General features: G+C 37.9%; 1 protein-coding gene across 2 annotated transcripts in view; it reads left to right on the forward strand.

The window, feature by feature from the left end:
- Positions 1-14,546, forward strand: part of Smarca1 (SWI/SNF related, matrix associated, actin dependent regulator of chromatin, subfamily a, member 1) — an 85,195-nt gene that overhangs the window by 17,485 nt on the left and 53,164 nt on the right. For both annotated transcript variants that reach the window (XM_013018177.1, XM_013018175.1), the window contains exons 7-11: positions 429-584; positions 3,691-3,822; positions 5,882-5,950; positions 10,723-10,832; positions 12,800-13,026. In XM_013018177.1, the coding sequence (XP_012873631.1) occupies positions 429-584; positions 3,691-3,822; positions 5,882-5,950; positions 10,723-10,832; positions 12,800-13,026 (694 nt within the window). The remainder of the gene's footprint in view (positions 1-428; positions 585-3,690; positions 3,823-5,881; positions 5,951-10,722; positions 10,833-12,799; positions 13,027-14,546) is intronic.

The following is a 14,546-nucleotide window of genomic DNA, read 5'->3' on the forward strand; positions in this document are numbered from 1 at the left end:
ATCACTGGCAGCACTGGGGCTTGACATCAGGACCTGAGCTCTGTCCCTGAGCTTCTTCATAAGATTGGTATTTAGAAAAAAAGATTAGTTTAGAAAAAAAGATTGGTGTTTTGCCTGTGTCTTTTTGGCACATTTGTGTTATGACGACAGCCTAATACTTAGTAATCTTTTATTGATGTGAACTTTTCTAGTTCATTCACTTTTCTTAATACTTTTTAAGGGGTATCTTTGTTTCTTTTCTGTTGGTAGACATGTTAGTTTCATATCCACGTGAATGGCCACAAAGGTAATTTGAACTCTAATTTTCTTAGGCTAAATGAATGTGACTAAATGATCCTCAATCTCTCAGACTCTTATTTTCTGGCACTTGAAAATGCGTGATGATCTTATCAGCAGTTTCTAATGTAAGGATCTTTATTTTTAATTAGGCTGCTTTTATTCGTGATGAAATGATGCCAGGAGAGTGGGATGTTTGTGTCACTTCTTATGAGATGGTAATTAAAGAGAAATCTGTATTCAAAAAGTTTCACTGGCGATACCTTGTCATTGATGAAGCTCACAGAATAAAAAATGAAAAGTCTAAGGTAAGTTCTCAGTATCTGCATTGAAATTTTAATTGCTAGTTCTGTTTGTTCATATTTTTGTATTCAAAACCAATGGAAGATTGTGGTTTTATTTATAGAATGTGGTGAAATCAGTTTATGAAAATGATATTAAAATGTGAGTTGTTGTGAATACTGAGTAAATAAAAGTCGAGCACAAATTTTAATGGAAATAAAATTGGAAGCTCATTTGAAATCTCTCCTGTTGTAGCCTATTAATGCCACATTATTTTAGTATTGTTGACTTTGTGTACAAATATCATTTGTATTGACTTAATTTTTAGTGAGGAGCTACCTTATGTGTATGCATATGGGTTAGAAAAAAAGTATTTCCTAGAATTATCTGACTTATGTGAATTAGAGTGTTGTGTTAACATTGAAAAATATCAATATGTCTTGCCATTCAACTTTATCAACAGTAGAAACAGCTTCAATTATTTTGATGAACCACTCTTTGGATCACTGGGCTACTTTGGGAAAACAGGGACAGAACTGGAGCAAAATCACCAGGTGGTACATACTAACTTCAAATTGGAACTAATACTGGTGAAAGAATGCATGTTAGGGAATAAATAATTTAAGAGCATTTAAAAATGTATTTTTGTTAATACTATTCTTTCTTTTGACATTTTTTTGTGGTAGTACTGGAGATGGAACTCTGGGCCTCACATTTGCTAGGCAGGCACTACCTTAAACTATGTTTCTGGTTCCTTTTTGGTTTTAAGATTATAAACTGGCCTCCACTTCCTCTCCTGACATGCCTACTTCCAGGGACCTCCATATATATGGCCAGCTATCTAGATGTGCTCCAAAGCCAGTCCTTTTAGGTTTGTATGGTAGCTTCCATTACATGGGCTTGACTAACTTAACCTTCAGTTCCTCTCGCCTCCTTGCATGGCTTTGGTCTCTCCCATGTCCAGTCCCATTCTGAAGCTAACCAGGGGCTATCAGCCACCAGCGATTCCAGTAGCATGCAAACAAAACAATACATTCTGGAATAACAAGGCAGGAGACATATATCTCACAGTATATCCTCATTGTTTTCCAGATGGGGCCCAGGGACTGCTTCCCATAGTGCTCGCATAGGCTGTATATGAGTTGTTGAAAGGGAAAAAGTAGGAATAGAAAAGGTCCCAACCCAGCACCCTTAAGTTTGACAGGGTTAAGAGTGCAGTCAACACTCTTTTGCAGGGACCTTCCTCCCATACTCTGCTCAGTTTCTCTTGAATAAGGAAACACTTTGGTCCAGTATTTCCCCTTGGGGCTGGCAGTTACACAACAGATCCATCTCATGCAATGCTGTGCAAAATCATCTTTAAAATAAAAATGCACTCATTATCTGGTTTATGTAACTGTAACCCCTCTGTACATCACATTTAAAATAAAAAGAATAAAAAAGCTAATCTTAAAAAAAGAAAGCCTAGTGTTTCAATATTCAAGAATGTTTTCTGTTTAGAGGTGAAAGCATGGTGGAGTGAGGTGTTCTGTGCATAGTAGACTGAATTCTTGGTTTGGTGTCCAACTTCTAGGCCAGTAAGCATGAGTACAGCTGTGAGTTTTTTAAGTTTACCCTGAATTCTCTAGTCTTTCTGCGTTTATGTCCTCAAAATAAAATTTAAGAAGGAAGTAATGATTTGTTAAAGCAATTAGATGCTGTTTCTATTAGCGTGTCCCATCCACCCTACTGCACAGGATTGATAATGGGTTAATAACATGTCCTTGTCCTGCCAGACAAACTCAACCCAGGAAATAAACCTTAGCTCTAGTCATAGTTGCCTATTAATGTGGATTTCAACGCAAACATTTAGCCTTAACTTAGATTTTCATATTTTAGAATTATCACTGATTTAATGTTTAAACATGTATTTAAGTTGTCCTAATAAAGGAAAGATGCATGTTTATTTATGGCGCTTGTAAATGCAGTGACCTGGGCCTTAAAATTTTCATTTCTGTGACAATGTTTATTATTCTAGTCAATAGTTATTTACAGAAAAAAATGGAGCATTCAGTTGTTCTTTATGTACAAGAAGTGCCCCCTGCAAACCTTAGTCACTGGAATTATCTGTCCTAAGGCCATTCATAAAACCTGAAATTCAGCGACTAAAGAGAGCCTAGAATTCTAAAAAAATGTATTTTCTTTAAATAGTTGTGGTGTTATTTTTTAATTTTTAATTTTTTTATTGTGAAAATACCGTATAGAGGGGTTACAATTACATGGGAAAGATAATGAGTACATTTCTTATCAAGCATTGTTGCCTCCTCCTTTGTTTCCCCTTCCCATCACTTCCCATCTCCCACCCCTTACCCCCCAGCCAAAGTTGTAAAGTTCATTTTTTGACATAACAACTTGTGCATCTCATTGTTGCATTGGGTCCACCTGTATCCCTACTTAAACTATTTGTTTATTCCCTTCCCCTCCACAAATTATACCAACATCAAATAAAGTGAAAGCAGGGGTTAAAGGCAGGGTTTCCCATTATGCCTGTGCTTGCCTGGGCTCTTATCCTCTGACTTGTGTTTTCTTGTGTCTCTGAGATTTCAGGTAGGTGCCACCAGGCCCAGCTATTTAGTGTGATGAAGTCTTACGAACTTTTATTCCTTGGGCTGGCTTTGGATGGTGATCCCCTGAACTCTTAACTAACAAGTAGCTAGGATTACAGGCTTGAGCCTTCTTTTGTCTTAATATTTAATGTTCTTAATTTAAAAAGCTAATAAAAGGTATCAGAGAAAATTGGCACAATTTTTGTGCTAAAAAATAGTGACCAGGCTTTGATGGAACTGGATTAGGTATGTAGATGAGCATAGTTGCTGAGAAGATATTAATGTGTAAAATGATCGCCTAGATTATATAATTTGCAAATTATGGGGGGTATTATATCAATATCTTAGTTCTTTCAAGCATAGAAACACCTCAAACATTTTGTATAGTTAAACTTCACTGTAGTAGTGTTTCCCAAACTGATGTTTTACCACAGAAAGTTAAATTTTCATGTCTTAACCTTATTCAAAAAATGTATTGGCTGGATACTGACTGAATATTGAACATTCCAATAACGAACACAGTATTCATGTAACTATTATATTTTAGCTTTCAGAAATTGTTCGTGAGTTCAAGTCGACTAACCGCTTACTTCTAACTGGAACACCTTTGCAAAATAATCTGCATGAACTCTGGGCATTGCTCAACTTTTTATTGCCTGATGTTTTTAATTCTGCAGATGTAAGTTTCAGCCACACTTTTTATTGTGGGGTGATGGTGATAAGGGTTAAATCCAACGCTTAGCATACACTACCTCCTCAGCCCAAGCCATTTGTACATGCTCACAGGCATCTGTACTCAAAGCATAAAATACAGACTAAACTTTATAACTCTTCATATTCATTTTGTAATTTTTTTTGCTTTTGTATTGGTACTGGGGATTGAACTCGAGTGCTTGCAGTTTTGGTTTAATTGGCTGATTTCAGAATATTAAACATTTTCTTTTCATTAAACTGGAGGGGCCTTAAACAAATCTGTACTAGTGTGGTAAGTGGGGACTTAAGTGATTTTTTTATTATAGTTTCATGAGATTCATATACATTTCATGAGTGCTAAAAGCTCATAGTCTGATTTCAAAACTGGTGTAATGTGAATGTGTGAATTATATTGTTATTTATTATCAGAAGAAAGTTATGCTAGAACAACAAGCCAACTTAAATTATGCATAAATTTCTTTTTTTTGGGGGGGGGTCCAGTTGTGGGGCCTGAGCTCTGGGCCTGGGCGCTGTCCCTCAGCTCTTCAGCTCAAGGCTAGCGCTCTACCACTTGAGCCACAGCGCCACTTCCGGCTTTTTCTGCTTATGTGGTGCTGAGGAATCGAACCCAGGGCCTCAGGCATGTAAGGCAAGCACTCTACCACTGAGCTAACTTCCCAGCCCCTTATGCATAAATTTCTGACTATGTTTTTTTATTCCTAGTTTTCTTAATTAAATGTAATGTTACTATGATATGGGGAAACTTTTTCTTTTTTGTTGGTCATGGGGCTTGACCTAAGGGCCTGGGCACTCACTGTCCCTGAGCTTTTCTGCTCAAGGCTAGTGCTCTACCACTTTGAGCCACAGTGCCACTCTGGTTTTCTGGTAGTTAATTCTCGATAAGAGTCTTTGGGTCCGGAAGAGTCTGAAGGACTTTCCTCTCCAGGCTGGCTTCAACAACATAGTCCTCAGATCTCAACCTCTTGAGTTAGGTAGGATTACAGGTGTGAGCCACTGATGCTCAGTGAGAAACATATTTTTTAAGGAGAAATATGTTGATACAATATGATTTAAAGTTTTTTTTACTGCTTCAGTGTTTTACCTATTATAGAAGTGAATAATTGAATAATACTAGCTATCACAGAACTATTTTTTGTGGTATTGGGGATGGAAGCCAGAGCCTTATACATGCTAGGTTAAAGCACACAACTAGGTTATTGCTAAATTCCTAGTCCACATATTTTTTTTTGGGCCCGGTCGTGGGGCCTGAACTCTGGGCCTGGGTGCTGTCCCTCAGCTCTTCAGTTCAAGGCTAGCACTCTACCACTTGAGCCACAGCACCACTTCCGGCTTTTTTCTTTTTGCTTATGTGGTGCTGAGGAATCGAACCCAGGGCCTCATGCATGCAAGGCAAGCGCTCTACCACTGAGCCACCTTCCCAGCCCCCCACATATTTTTGAAGGTACTTTTTGTGCTGGTATTGGGCCTTGAACTCAGGGCCTATGCACTATCTTACAGCTTTTTCATTCAGAACTGGTGCTTTGCCACTTCACCTATACCTTTTCTTCTTAGTTTCTGGTAGTTAATTGGTGATAGTCTCATGGATATATTTTTTTGTTGGTCATTGGGCGAACTCTGGGCCTGGGTGCTATCCCTCAGCTCTGCAGCTCAAGGCAAGTACTCTACCACTTGAGCCACAGCACCACTTCTGGTTTTCCGGTGGTTAACTGGAGATAAGAGTCTCATGGCCTTTCCTGCCCAGGCAGGCTTTGAACTACAAACCTCATATCTCAGCCTTCTGAGTAGCTAGGATCACAAATATGAGCCACCGGCGCCCAGCTCTCATAGACATTTCTGCCTAGTCTGGCTTGGAAATGGAATCCTCATATGTCAGCCTCTTGAGTAACTAGAATTACAGACATGAACCATGAGTGCTAGGTACTTTAAAAATGGATTATTTCTGTATCAGTTGTATGAGAATAGATAGAATATTGAGTTTATTTTAAAAGTTGTGTACTTACTGTATCTTTTTCACCCCTCCACAGGACTTTGATTCTTGGTTTGACACTAAAAATTGTCTTGGTGATCAAAAACTTGTGGAAAGGCTTCATGTAGTAAGTAATAGAAAAAAGTTTAAATCATGAAATACATATGTATGTGTATATTTATGTATAAAAGATATAGAAAACCAGAAAACAGTATGTCTTTTTGTTTGCTTCTTAGTTCAATTTTACTGCTTCTCTCATAGCCTTTCTGACTACCTCTTTGGCTAGCACTCTCTATACTATATCCTCAGGCTTTTTGTGGAAAAGCTTTTACCCTTGTTCTCCCTCATGATAATGTGGTCATCTCCTGTAGAGCTTGTTTACTCTTCACAGCCCACAGGTTCTTCAGATAATATCAGTATTGTTGCCCACAGCTACTTTTGAGCTTCTCCACAGTTCTGCATGAATTTTTCCCTCCAGGCCTTGTGTTTATTATCCCCAGGTGATGCCCTCACACTGATTGAAAACCATTTTCCATTATTTTCATGACAGCTTCTTATATCTATTTAAGTCTCTCACTCTTGTTACTGCTTTATCTGTTTTACCTTACTAAGACCTTTGGTCCCTGGACTCCTTTTTTTCTCCCATTCTGCTTTTCTAACTCATTTCTGTATCAACTTTTTGTTTAATCTGTCACTTGAACCACTCTTTTTGTTAGTACTGCTAAACTCCTTTGTTTCCTTGTCCATGTGGTAGACTTGCTCTGAAAAACCCCGGAGTTGTCATGAGGGTATTAGAATTAAGAAAGGGCAGAAAACATCCTCAACCTACCTGATCAACTTTAATGGAAAGTTGAAGAGGAAGCTTTGGTGACCTGAGAAGAGTCACAAGACGGGAGATGTCATGGAGGTGGGGAGGACAGGATCCCACGCTGTTCCAGGGTTCAAAGAGTTTTCAGAGTTCAAAGAGTTATTGTTTGAGCAGATCTCCTGCTCAGGCTCTTAAAAAGCCTATCACCTGAGATGGTGGGGGAGTGGGCTTTCATATTTAGATTAAAATTCTGGGATGGAGACTTGGCTGGAAAATATTGGGAAGATTCCTTAGGGAAAGGAAAGTCTGAGCCAAGCCTTGGGAGCAATATTGACTATTGAGAACAAGGCAGGTTTCTGTCAGGAATAATACAACTGCTTCTGTATTCTGGGTTTAATCCCCTTGGTAGCAGAGCCCCCTTCTCTGTAGTTGGCTTCTCAGTACTGATAAAGATTTTACAACTCTACCTGGTTTGAAACTACTTTGATTTCATGTCCTTTATCATAAACTGTGGTTTCATGATACTGGTGCTCCTTCAGCACGGTCTTCTACAGTGTTCTTTCCCATTTCCAGTAATAGCTATTTCAGACCTTTCTCAATATCCTTCAGACTTCTATTCAAGGTATTTCCTGAGAAAATAGTAGTAAACAGAACAAAATAAAAAATAGAAGTCATTAGGTAGAAATACCTTTAGATATGTCTACCTTCCAAGGATATTTCTATCTTCATTAACTTTGTCTCAGTAGAATAATTATCATTTTTTTGGTCAATAGGAACTCTTGACTCTTTTTCTCTTACAGATTTGCTCCATGATTTATCTTTTTAATTGAGTAAGTTTTTTTTCTCACCTTTCTATACCAGCTTTTCTTCTTCAACATGTTAACATGCTCAGGTATTTCTCTTATTAAATCTAAACTGGATCTATTGGGCTTGTAACTAAGAAGGAGTTAATATGCAAGGTAGCCAAGTATGGAGGTGGAAGACCCAACTCTCAAATCTGCTTCTTGGGAACAAGGTTTGGGAGTTATTTGTGGGATAAAGAAGTAGAGTGACTTAAAGTGTGAGGAAAAGTAATGGGAGGTGAAGTGATCAATGACCTGAGCATGCATGATCAATTTTCATGACTCTTCATGGGATCTGTGTTCAGGAAATAGTGGCATTAGCATGATTTGAAGGTGAAGATTTTGGTCTCCTAATGTCAAACAATCCACCTATTAGCACTTGCATAGGCCCATGTGTAGATTCATTAAGTTTAACCAAAGCAGCTTTCAAGCTTCAAGTCATAGCAAGAAAATGGAGAAGCCACATGTTGAAAGGTCCAATCAGGACTCTTTATTAAAAGGCCAGCGACTGTACAGTAGACTCAGTCTCAAAAACCAGCAGCCCTGAACAGAGCCTGCACCAAGCTTTTTTTAAAAGCAATCACCACGTGCTTGCTTTGGAGACCAAGCCTTAACAGAAGCAAACCTTACTTATATGGACTTACTCAGGTACATGCTCAGAGGTACCAGTGGAACTTTTCCATCTATGGAATATATGCCTCAACCTTCCATAGGGAAATCTTGAAGGCTACACTGAGGATGATTCAAGCCTTTTAGGGAAGTAATCAAGGCAGAACCAGAGCTTTCCTAAGGCTGTGACATTTGCATTTCTCTGTAGCAGAGCCCTGCTAGCTCACCTTGAGCTAGGCATCTGCATTCAATGAATGGCCTCTCTCACCACTGGGCCTCTGAGCATTGTGTGTAGAACTCCCTCCACCCAGTAACAGGCACCAGGCTGTAAGAAATTATTTAGATTCAGCCTCCTTACTTCAGTAGGCAACCATTGTCATCATAATCTGTATATTAAAAGAGTTTTTACATCAAAGCCACTGGGAGACTAATACAGTGTTTAACTGTGTGACCTGGCAAACTTTTTAATATGTTTTTTATTGAAAAAATACTGTACAGAGGGGTTCATGAGTACATGAGTAAGGTAATGAGTACATTTCTTAAGACTATTGTTACCTCTTCCTTTGTTTTTCCCCTACCATCCCTTCCCACCCCTGGAAAACTTAAAGCGACATAAAAACAAGAAACTAAGGGAGAACATATGGCCAGAGTCAGAAAACTAAAACATGCAAGGGATTGTTAGTATATGGGAGACTAAGCCAGCTGTGACCATTGGCTGTTAATTATGCATGCTAACATTCTGTCCTCCCATGGAATCTTCGAGAGAAAAGTCTTTCTCTTTGGGTCATTCTGTTTCTGAGAATGGCTCTCCAGTTCTTGAGAGATGTCTCTGAGTTGCAAAAGATGCATTCTTATAATTGTAAGCTTTTTTTTTTTTAAAAAGAAAATGCCAATGTGCTTTGGCCCATTGTTCAAGGACTTGCTGTGCCTAATTTATGAAATCAACTTTATTCTAGTTAACTATTTATAGGGGAAGTCATATTGTATGTCGGGTTCAGTACAACTTCCAGTTCCAGGCATCTCCTAGATCCCTGGGGTCTGTAACTTTCATTTTCCACTACTTTTACAGTCTTTCTGCCTAAATATCTCAAAGGTAGTCTAAACTGTTGTCAAACTCTTAGATAAGATTAAGAGATCCAAGCCCAAAATTAGAAGTCTAATTTACTGCTTCCCTTTTCCTTATTTCCTATGGATCTCTAAATAATGACATTTATTGAATGTCTACCACGATTAATCTCTATAAATGCATTACCACAAATTTCACAATAACCTTAGAAATAGGGTTTACCTGCATTATTAAAAAGTTTAAAATATGTACACAAAAATATTTATTTATTTATTTATTTATTTTTATTGTAAAGATACTATACAGAGGGTTACAGTTACATGAGTGAGGTACAAAAAATATTTTTGACTGAATGAACAGGCTCATGACTGCTGATCAAGGACTGAGTTGATTTTAAAATTAACCTGGTTTAAGTTTTAATTCTGATTTTTCCACTTATTAATAAACCAACTTTGGTGAGCTTACTCAAGTTTAAATAAATTATATTTCACTTTAAAGATTTATTGTCAGATTGTCCAAAAAAAGATGTATGCTTTGACTTATGTAACTTCTGTATAGATCACCTTTGTAATAACTGTAAAAATTTTACAAGAAAAAGAAGATAACATATTTTTTGCTAGGTGTACTCTATGTACAGTTAATGGCACAGCATCTGGCATGTTGTAGATACCCTATGGATTTTTTTTGGCAATACTGGAGTTTGAATTTAGAGTTTAGGCTGCCTGGGCCACAACTTTCCTACCTATACCTCCCTTGTTCCTGGGATAACAGGTTAGGCGTTAGTTCCACTAATGTCTAGCTATTGGTAAGAAGTGATAGGGTAAATTAGACTTTGCCAGAGAACCACACAGACATCCAGATACAGAAAACAAAGGAAGGTTTATTGCCGGAAAAGGGCCAGGCAAGACCCCCTCTCACAAGGGAGACATGAGAAGAAGCACTGGGTATTGTCTGAGGCGACTTATATAACATAGGAAGTTTAGGAGGGGCTAGAAGGGGCTAGGAGGCAGAGACCCTGGTGTGGACATGTGGGCCAGGGGTTTCATCATGGCAGACTAGGATTTATGGCTGCTGTCCAAATAGTAAGATGAGGGGTGCCCAGACCTGAAGGTCATCATAAGGGGCTCTTGTTGCCTTATATGGTGGTAGCTGCCCTAGAGAAGTGCCATCCCAAGGTAAAGGGGGTTGGTGGTTGATTGATTATTTACTGCCTTTATTACAGGGCCTAATATTTGCCTAAGAAGGCAGCATGCTAAGCTGTGGAGAGGGGAAGGAGTGTACTAAGCTATGGGAAGGGAGCTCATTTTGCTAACAAGAAGTCTTACTAACTTTTGAAGGGCTGGCTTTGCCTCCTGAGTAAAAAGAATTATTGAAATTGGCCTCTATGCACACAAATTTTGATAGTATAATAGGTCATTACTTGATGGGTCTTACTTAAAAAAGTGGGCAACTGCTGTTGGTAGTATCAGATTATACAGTAGGAAGTAAATTTCACATTCAAGCATTATTAATGAAATATATACTTTGTAAAATTAAACATTTTATACAGTTTTACAAAAATGATTATTTTTTAGGTTTTAAAACCGTTTTTGTTACGTCGTATCAAAACTGATGTAGAGAAGAGTCTGCCTCCTAAAAAGGAAATAAAGATTTACTTGGGCCTGAGTAAAATGCAGCGAGAATGGTGAGCCATTTTATTTCCACTGAAATTTATTTGAGTAAAAGGATTTACTCACCATTAAACTTGCCATTGTTCAGTTATATCTTTAGTTCAAAATCACATTTTATGTTTTAATGGTAATTATGTAGTTTAAATGTTGAAGTAGAAAACTAGGAAGTATTTACCTTCTGGAAAGGAATAAAGGTTTTGAAATCTATGTGTTTGAATTCTACTTATTGTCTTATTTATTTTTTTAAAATGCAGGATTAATTTATAGTACAGAAAGATTCCATGTGATGCATATAGTGTATTCCATACATGCATAGAGTATGTTTTGAGCAAGTTTACCCCTTCTATTAACTTCTCTTGCGTGTTGCCTCTTTATAGCTGTTTTCTTTCATTAAGTTACATAACCTAAGTTACCTTTTTAACTTTCCTAACTCAAGTCTCTATAAAATGAGATGGATCATACTTAGTTTATGAAGCTTTTAGGTTTAAAGGGGATAATGCCAGTAATACACTTGTTAGTTACTATTACGTTTTCCATCAGTGAAAATTGTAATAAGCATACTAATAGTTATGATAATAAGAATCTTGCCTAGGGATAGTGGATATTACAAAAGAAGAGGTTTGAGCAGGTTTAGAATATAAGCAAAGCAGGTAAATACAAGCAGACTCCCGGGGAATAATAATAATATGGCAGTGCAATTTGATTAAAAGAAGCAAAATTTTGCTTATATAAATAAAATATATAATGATCTGTGTATAGTACAAGCAGGTATAAAATAGTGGTTAAGGCTCTAGTTTTTGGACTCAACTATAAGATCAAACCTTGCTTTTCCTGTTATTACCCTAAGTTTAGCTTTTCTTACCTGCCTGAATTTCTGTCTACAAAATATGGATATTGAAACCAGGCATTGGTGGCCCATGCCTGTAATCCTAGCTACTCAGGAGGTTGAGATCTGAGGATCGCGATTCCAAGCCAGCCCTGGCTGGAAGGTCTTTGTTACTCTATCGCCAATAAACCACCAGAAAACCAGAAGTGGCGCTGTGGCTCAAGTGGTAGAGCACTAGCCTTGAGCTGAAGAGCTGAAGGATAGCACCTAGGCCCAGAGTTGAAGCCCCATGACTGACAAAAAAGTAGATATTCTTAGTACTTACCTCAGAGTTGTGATGATTTAGTGGGGGATTCAGACAAAGCCCTTGACTTAATACCTGGCACAGTCTATACATGTTGGCTGATATTATAATTGAACACTAGTATTGGTGGATTATAGATTGCCTTTTACCTGAGTGAAATTCTAGAAAAGTTAATGAAAAAAGTTGATAAGAAAAAAAATGACTTGGGAAGATAAGTAGGGATTGAGATTGAGTTTTTTTATTTCATTTTATTTTTTTGGTCAGTTGTGGGGCTTGATCTCTGGGCCTGGGTACTGTCCTTCAACTCTTCAGCTCAAGGCTAGTGCTTTACCACTTGAGCCACACAGCATCACTTTGGGCCTTTTCTGCTTTTGTGGTGCTGAGGAATCGAACCCAGGTCCTCATGCATGCAAGGCAAGCACTCTACCACTGAGCCACCTTCCCAGCTTAAGATTGAGAGTATTAACATGAACATGTTTTTAACTCAAAAAAGTAGTTGAATGCCAACTTTAAGCAAATATTATAGTTATTGGATCAGATGTAATATTCTCTGAATAATTACCAGTTGTTTGCAGTTTCACATAAGTAAAGCAGGACGAAAGAGGTCTATTAAAATGTTTGAGCCTTCTTGGTTTTGCTGATTTAGTGTCCTGTTAAATTATATTTAATTTGGTATAGGGAAGGAAACCCAGTGTCTTGTGTATACTGTGCACATGTTGTTCCATTGAACCAGAACTCTAACTTTCTTTATAGTCTTTATCTCATTTTTTCTATTGAAGAATCTGATTACCAAGGGAACATTTCATGCTGTTGACTTTTAGTGATCAATGGTTAATTATTTAAAATTTTAGGTATACAAAAATCCTGATGAAAGATATTGATGTTTTAAACTCTTCTGGCAAGATGGACAAGATGCGACTCTTAAACATCCTGATGCAGCTTCGGAAGTGCTGTAATCATCCTTATCTGTTTGATGGTGCTGAGCCTGGTCCACCTTACACCACGGATGAGCATATTGTTAGCAACAGTGGTAAAATGGTAGTTCTGGATAAACTGTTGGCCAGACTTAAAGAACAGGGTAAGTAAGGATTTTTGAGTTAGCCTGGAATAAATTCATAGTAATGATTTTATAAAAATATTTTTCCATAGTCATCCATTCACTCAACAGACATCATTGAGTAGTTACTATTTCCTAGGAATTGTCCTACAGACTGGGTGTACAGTGATGACTATAACAATGTTTTTTTTCTTGGAGAAGCTCACATTATACTGGGAAGGAATAGTTGCAATTCACTTATCAGTGCTATGGTATGTTGAGTAACTGGGAGTTGGTAGAGTCTTCACAGAGATGGTATTTGAGGTGAGCGCTGGAGAATGGGTAGGAATGAGTCATTGGAAAAATGAAGGGAAGGACTTTCAAGGGTAGTGGAACAAATGTGAAGGAAAGGAATGGGATAGGGAGCTGATGGTATTGACTAATGTACTAACACAGATGGGGCCATATTCTCAAATGTGTTTTTCCCATTTTTTTTCAAGTGTCTTTAGACTTTTATTTTGATGGCAGAGAGAAGGCTATAGCTTTGGCTGTGGAGAGTGACAAGATTCACGTTAGAGCTGGGTGCTCATACCTGTAATCCTAGCTACTCAGGAGACTCAGATTTTAGGATTCCTATTTGAAGACAGACCAGGCAGGAAAGTCTGTGAGACTCTTTTATAAATAAGTTTTTTTTTTATTGTGAAAATACTATACCGAGGGGTTACAGTTACATTAGCAAGGTAATGAGTACATTTCATATCAAGCATCTTGTCTCCAATTAATCACCAAAAATCTGGAAGTGGTGCTGTGTTGCTGCAAGTGGTGGAGTGTTAGCTTTGGATAAAAAAAAAGCTATGGACAATGCCCAGGTTCTGAGGTGAAACCCCAGGACTAGCACATGCACACAAAATATTTGTATGTTAGTAAAACAACTTTGAAAACCATATATGTGAGGGGGTCTATTTAAAATGAGAGATTAGGCTCCTCCTATTTTAGTAGACCAGTGAGAGATCACATGGACCCATCACTTTAGGTTAAAGGAAAAGCAGAACTTAAGTCTTTTCATTTTGTGTGTGGAATTTTCAAAGACCTTAAAATGTGCAGCTTAACAAATCTATAATTTTGTGTAACATACTTGATTATATGTCTGAGTGTATAGTGTAGTGTTCATGAGCTGAGCTGTGTATTTATATTTCATAAAATGTATACTTTTTTTTGTCTGTCATGGGGCTTGAACTTCTGAGCTTGGGTAATATCCCTGAGTTCTTTTGTTCAAGGAGGTGTACAACCACTTTGAGGCACAGCACCACTTCTAGTTTTCTGGAGATTAATTGAAGAGTCTCACATACTTTCTTGCCCAGGCTGGCTTCTAATGCTAATTCTCAGATCTTAGCCTCCTGAGTAGCTAGGATTACAGGTGTGAGCCACCAGCATTTGGTTGCTTCTTTCTTTCTTTCTTTTTTTTTGTCGGTCATGGGGCTTGAACTCTGGGCCTGGGCACTGTCCCTCAGCTCTTCAGCTCAAGGTGAGCGCTCTACCACTTGAGCCACAGCGCCACTTCC

Source organism: Dipodomys ordii, unplaced genomic scaffold, assembly GCF_000151885.1.
Source record: "Dipodomys ordii isolate 6190 unplaced genomic scaffold, Dord_2.0 Scaffold38, whole genome shotgun sequence".
NCBI lineage: Eukaryota > Metazoa > Chordata > Mammalia > Rodentia > Heteromyidae > Dipodomys > Dipodomys ordii.